A 6,298-nucleotide genomic window follows, 5' to 3' on the forward strand; every position below is an offset into this window, starting at 1 on the left:
AAAAAAGGGGGAAAAGACTAAAGCAAAAAAAAAAAGGGAAAAAGACTAAATGGGAAAAAAAAGAGGGAAAAAGACAAAAAAAAGGGGGAAAAGAGAGGGGAAATAGGGGAAAGGAAGAAAAAAGGGGGAAAAGAGAGGGGAAATAGGGGAAAGGAAGAAAAAAGGGGGAAAAGGAAAAAGGGAATAGGCTCGCTACCCCTGGAAGCGGTAAGGGCTCGCTGCCATACCTAACCCCGGCACTGCCCCCGACAGAAAGCCGGTCTACCGGTAAAGGCACCGAGCCTGGCCCGCGGCAGGGGCACAGCAGCCCCACCGACCGCCCACAGCCGCGGAGACCGGCCGCTCCCCCCTGCCCCTCACCGCCGAGCCCGGCCAGAGCCGCTCCCGGCCCCTTTCTCCGCTCTACTCGCCGCCGGGGCCGCCGCTACCACCCGCCGCCGCGCAAGAAGCCCGGCTTCTCCTCCCCGGCCCTTCCGGGCCCCGGCTCGGCGGGTGAAAGGTCCCGCAGCGCCCGGATGGAGGCGGTGCCGCTGGCCGTATATAAGCGCCCCGCCGGCGCCGCGCCCTCCTCTGCCCCTGCTGCTGCCGCCGCCGCCGCCGCCGCCTCCTGGCTCACCGCTGTTCGCTGGGCCCCGCGCCGCCCCTCGCCCGGGAATAAGTCGGTCAGGAAGGCTCCGCTGCCGCCATGGTGAGGCCGGGGGCGCCGTGGAGGGGAGGGGAGGTGGGGTGGGAGAGGAGAGGCGAGGCGAGGCGCTGCCGCCGCCTCTGGGTGCTGGCAGGGTGGTGTGGCCGCCAGGCCCGGGCGGCCGCGTGTGCCCCTCCGATGCCGGTCCTCGGCCGCCGCCTGGGCCTCGGCCCCGGGGAGGGGAGGTGCCTGAAGGATCCCCTGCTGCCGGGGCGGCTCCCGGAGCCCCTGACGGCCAGCTTGGGCCGGCTTCTCCCCTCTCCACCGCCGGCCGGCCCTCAGCAGGCCGCGGCGCTGCCTCCGCGCCGGGGAGCTGGGCCGTGGGGAGCGGGGCCTGCGGGCGGGCGGAGGGGAGAGGAGCCCAGCCCGGAGAGAGGGGTGGCGGCGAGGCCTCGCGCCTCCTTTGCCCAAAAAACCGGCTTTTATGAGAGGAACGTGCGGCGGTTCGGACGGCGGGTGGTAGCTCCTCAGTGTGAGAAACGCCATGTTTCATCCACCGCTTTTTTGTAAAAGACCTTTCTCCCTCCCTCCGTGTTTTCACTTCTGTTTGTTTTCACTTGGTCCACGTTAATGCCCAATTACTTGCAAGCGTTTAATTGCACGACCTCTTCAAATCAGCCTCCTGAGTGGCCGAATTACTCTTTCTGGCCGGGTTGCCCCTGTTTGTTCTCGCCGTTTAGGTTGTTGCTGTTTTGCCCGTAACTTTGTTCGTTAATTCATTAAGCCGTAAGATACGTGAGATCTGAGATGTGTTTGAGGACGAGGAGCGTTCGTGACTGGACAGCCTGCTGCGTGTAGGCAAACCAGGGAGGGATGTGCTTGCGGCTTCCCACCGTGAGATGCAGCTAGACACTGGAAAACTGCTTTTCCCCAGAGCAGTTAGGGCTTTTGACCCTTATTTTGTGTTCCCAGCATTTCTTCCGTGCCACCGTACCCTTTGGGTACGTCGTCCAGTCAGCGGAATAAAACAGACCCATAGCTAAATGGTTCTTTACCCTCTAGAAGTCTGGTTTTAAGAGGCCGAGGACTGCGTTAGTCGGTGTTGACTGTAGTGTCTGATATTTGCAACTTCAACGTTTTAGGCGTTTAAAGATACCGGCAAAGCACCTGTGGAACAAGAGGTAGCAATTCACCGCATTAGAATTACTTTGACAAGTCGCAACGTCAAATCACTCGAGAAGGGTGAGTGATACCTTTTTTCTTTTCCAACTGAGGTAGCTTGTTAAGTCATGAATGATATATACGATACAACGTCTTGTGAAATAGAATGTATCCAACCCAGTTGTAATTAAAAACATTAGCCTTTGCCTGTCCGTATGTGACTTGGCTAACAAAAGTCAACCCAAAGCGCTTCCCACGCTGATGAGTAGATTCTAATGTAATTTTTAATGGAAGCTAGCGTTTGGGGTTTTTCATCATGCTGTAAACTTCATGTCGTAATGACTCACTTCAGAGAGTGCAGCTTCTTCCCTTTAGTTCTTGTGGGCATTTCAGTTCTTGCCACTGGAACGTAGAAGAACTGAAAGGCACCGGTTTCTTGATCGGTATTTTGTCACTTGTCTTTTTTTTTCAAGAGTTTAGTTTAGAAGTCTAACATTCTTTAAGAAATTATTTAATCTTGTTTAGGAACTGGCTTTGCCAGTGTTTTAATCATATAATGTAAGTGTTGCGGAACTACCGTTCAGTGCAGGATCTTCAGGCTGATAACAGCTTAAATGCAGCTTAAACTTGGAGTACTGGCTTTTGCCTACTGTTGTAACATGATTTTGCTCGCAGCGATGTAACGCTTCCACTTGTGCGTGGTTGGCTATGAGGATAACCCTTAAAATGAATGGCAGTGATCACTTCATACGCTATTCTGAGCCAACGTCTTGTTTGAAATCTTCACTTAAGAAAACAAGCAAAAAGCAAAAAAAATACTCGCAAACCTGAGCTGTTTTGTATTTTTTTTTCAGTCTGTGCTGACTTGATCAGAGGCGCTAAGGAAAAAAACCTAAAGGTGAAAGGACCTGTTCGCATGCCCACCAAGGTACTTAACACTGTTTTCTTTTCTTAAAAGTTTGTTTTTCTGCAAATGTGCATGTAAAACATCTTTTTTTTTTTTTAAAAAGTTGGGGTGAAAAGCAGTACTACTAAATTGAGAGTGACCCAGTGTAAAGAGATAATGACTTCACAAATTGCTTTGACACTTGAGGCAACCGTTCAGTGCAAAACATGTTGAACATGGAAGGGGCTCATCTGTCCTTCAATTTATTTTAATCATTAATTGTTTTAAATTGAATGTAGGGAAGAGGTTTTAACATCAGTAGAATAGATCTTAAGTAACTTTCCAATGACACGGATACCATACAGTATTTTTAGGTGGACCCGTTTGATTGTAGATTCGTCTTCTGTGAGCATCAACTAAATAATTCCCTGTGTTTATGATTTTTCCTCAGACTCTGCGAATCACTACCAGGAAGACGCCTTGTGGGGAAGGTTCCAAGACCTGGGATCGTTTCCAAATGCGTATCCATAAGCGGCTCATTGACTTACACAGCCCTTCTGAGATCGTGAAGCAGATCACTTCCATCAGCATTGAACCAGGTGTAGAAGTTGAAGTTACTATTGCCGATGCCTAAATGATGGTCATCGTTGAATAAAGTTGATTTACAAATTTTCATCACTGTTTGTTTTTTATGTGCGTGCCAAGAGTCTTGGGTAGCCCTGTGAGGATTTTCATGAAGAAGGACAACAGAGATCGTAACCAAAATGCTGCATGAGAGGACTGTATGATGTTTAAGGAAGAATATGCCAGTTGTAAACATCAGAAAGATGAAATTTGGAGGTTGGTGACTGTATGGACGTGCAGCACTTAAATTATTAAAACCATATTTTCCATAAAGGATTTAACGTTGGCTGAAATCTTAGTCTATGCCCAGACAAGCAGTAGCACTAAAATGGATGTTTAGGTGAATTACCAAGTTTTCAATTCTTAGTTTTTGTTATGCAAGGCTGAGCTAACAATTAGCTTGCTTGGCTTTTTTTTTTTTCCCCCTGTGTTTTTTCACAAAGGATCCTGAGGATGTTGGTTATGAAACTTCATAATTTGTGGTGAATATGTTGAATTTGGCAAGTTCTTTCTTTAGACTTGCAGGTAGAGTCACAAAACTAAGCCATGGAACTCTCTAGTTGTCTTTCTAGGTTTAGATTTCCATAGGTTTGAATATTAAAGGTAATAATAAAGGTAAGCTTCATAGGTAATGCAATAAAACAGCCATTTTCATTGCTGCTACTTAGGCCTCTCAAGCTTGGTGGTGGAATTTTATCTTCTGCAAACTAATCCTTAAAGGAACTATGATTAATTCTTAAACCTACAAGACATAAACCCCCTGAGTTAAACAAAAGAACGCCGTTTCATTTCGTAGAATCATAGAATAGTTTGGGTTGGAAGGGTCCCTTAAAGGTCATCTAGTCCAACCTCCCCTGCAATTCATCCATTTGAGACCGGGTCGCTGCTTCTGCTTCAAGCGTAGGAGACAACTGGAATTCTAATTAAACAGAAGTGAGGAAACGTGGTTGTGTGGACCTTGAGGTCTCCTTTGTATTTGCTCAGACCTAAAACAGTGGCCAAAGCTTGAGCTTTCTTACTCGAGGAATTCAAGAGTCCCTCATCTGCCCACGTGTCTCAATGTCATTAAAGGTAAAGCCGCGGAAGGATTGTGACCCTCTGGCAGGCTCAAGAGCTTTGGTTGAAGGAAGAGGTGAGAAACTTGCACTTGTACACAGAGATTGCCTCAGTGGTCCCTGGTGACAGGACAAGGGACAACAGACATGAGCTGGACCACAGGGACTTATGTCTGAACATGCGGAAAAAACATTACTTTGAGGGTGACAGAGCGCTGGAACAGGCTGCCCAGAGAGGTGGTGGAGTCTCCTTCATCTGGAGATACTCAAAACCCACCTGGCAATATATTATAAATAAGAGCTACCTGACGAATACTTCTAGCCTTAGTTTTAAAATTATTTGCATTGTATGGGGTGCCCTGAAAAGCACAGCAAGGACTCGACTTTGTGACACCAGTGTGATTAAAAAGGGATAAATGGGTGAAGGAGTAACAGACAGGAAGTGTTACTGGCCGAGGTGGACGGAGACTGACCTTCGTGTGCCATCAGCTACTAACTTTCACCTAAGGAGTCTTCCCTCCCCTTAACCCAACAGCCCTTGGAGGGGATGTAGGACCAGCTGGTGGACTTTTAAGGTCACTTCTGCCTCTGGTCTTTCCTGGTGGTCAGACCCCATCGCTATGAAAGGCTGTACCCCTGACTTGAACACCCCGTCCCTTCAACCTACATAACTGACCTGAAGCCCCGCCTGTGTTCTTCGAGCAGCCGTGGCTCTTTAAAAACAAGTTTTAATTGGTCTTTTGAGCGCGTTTCTCTCTTCTGTGGTCTTCTTGGGTGCGTTTCTCCCTTTTCACCTGCCTCCAACTTAACTCCTCGGGTCGAACTTTCCCTTCCTGCTTGGGTCCCCCCGCCCATGCGGACACCAAGCCGCCTCCCGACTCTCTGAAAACAGACTTTTGGAAGGTTTTCCCACCCTTTTTTCCACCCGAAGAGCGGATCCTTTGCAGGGTGCGGGTGTGGGACCGCAGGTTCCCGGTGTCCCCCCGGTCCGTTCCCCGCCTCTGGCTCTGCCCGCCCGCAACCCGCACGCTTGGGGATGCGTTTGTTTACCACGGTCCCGCCTTGCTGTCGGAGCGGTTTCGTAACACCCATAATAACTTTATATAACTGTTTCGATGGAAATATTTATATATATTTCGTCGTCCGTGTCCCCCCCCATCCCCCTTTCTTCTTCCTCCTCCTCCTCCCCCCGCGCCCCAGTCGGGCAAGACACCCCTCCTCTGGCTGCTGCGCCGCCGCTGTCGGAGCCGCCGTACTTCGCCGTTCAAGCCGCCTCCTTTCCCTCGTGCCTAATTAAAAACGGTAAATAAATCTGCGTCACCCCCCTCCCACCCCCCCCCGCTCCGGGTTCCTCATGCCCCGTCTCCCCCCGCCTCCGTCCCCGTCCCGCCGGCGGCGCCGCTGCCTTGCGTTGTGCGGGGGCGCCCCCTGCCGGCCGGAGGGAGACACGCCACCCCCGCCCGCTCCCTCCCCTTCGGCCAATCAGCGTCCGCCTTCCCCCGCCCAAATGCCGGCGGCGGGCCGGTGGCGGGGGGAGGAGCGGGGTGTGTGTTTGGCGGGCTCCCGCGCGCGGCAAGGTAGCGGCCTTTGGCGGCGGCCGTTGCGCTGAGGCGGCCGCGCCCGCCCGGTCCCCCTGCGGCCTCCCTTTCCCGTGTGGGAACGGGGCTTTGCCTGGGCCGGCGGTTCGTCGAGGCAGGGCACGCTGGCCTAGGGGGCTGAGGGTGGGGAGTGAGCCCCTGGGCCTGGCGGATGAGCCCTTGGCGACTGGGGGGGCGTTGAGCCCTTGTGGGGGGGTTACAGGCGGTGGCCAGTGCTTGCAGGTGGAGGAGAGTAATGCCCAACAGAGGCAGTTAGTATGCTCTCGCATATTTCTTAATATAACCCGTCAGTGGTTTATTTAAGGTTCCTTCGTACTCCCAAACTTCTTTCAAAGACCTTCTTTTCTTC

The 6,298-nt window shown here is 51.5% G+C and overlaps 1 protein-coding gene and 1 non-coding gene across 2 annotated transcripts; both read left to right on the top strand.

Annotated features, from left to right (window-relative positions):
- The first annotated feature begins 515 nt into the window (after positions 1-515).
- On the top strand, positions 516-3,346 carry RPS20 (ribosomal protein S20). The gene is made up of 4 exons (XM_074146783.1): positions 516-662; positions 1,768-1,867; positions 2,641-2,714; positions 3,124-3,346. The coding sequence occupies exons 1-4, from the start codon at positions 516-518 to the stop codon at positions 3,304-3,306; spliced, it is 504 nt and encodes a 167-aa protein (XP_074002884.1). The 3' UTR covers positions 3,307-3,346.
- LOC141464197 (small nucleolar RNA U54) lies at positions 2,490-2,554 on the top strand. Its single transcript, XR_012463251.1, has one exon. It is a non-coding gene; the product is annotated as a small nucleolar RNA U54 (small nucleolar RNA).
- Positions 3,347-6,298: the final 2,952 nt, after the last annotated feature.

The sequence above is a fragment of the Numenius arquata genome, chromosome 4 (genome assembly GCF_964106895.1).
Source record: "Numenius arquata chromosome 4, bNumArq3.hap1.1, whole genome shotgun sequence".
Classification (NCBI taxonomy): Eukaryota; Metazoa; Chordata; class Aves; order Charadriiformes; family Scolopacidae; genus Numenius; species Numenius arquata.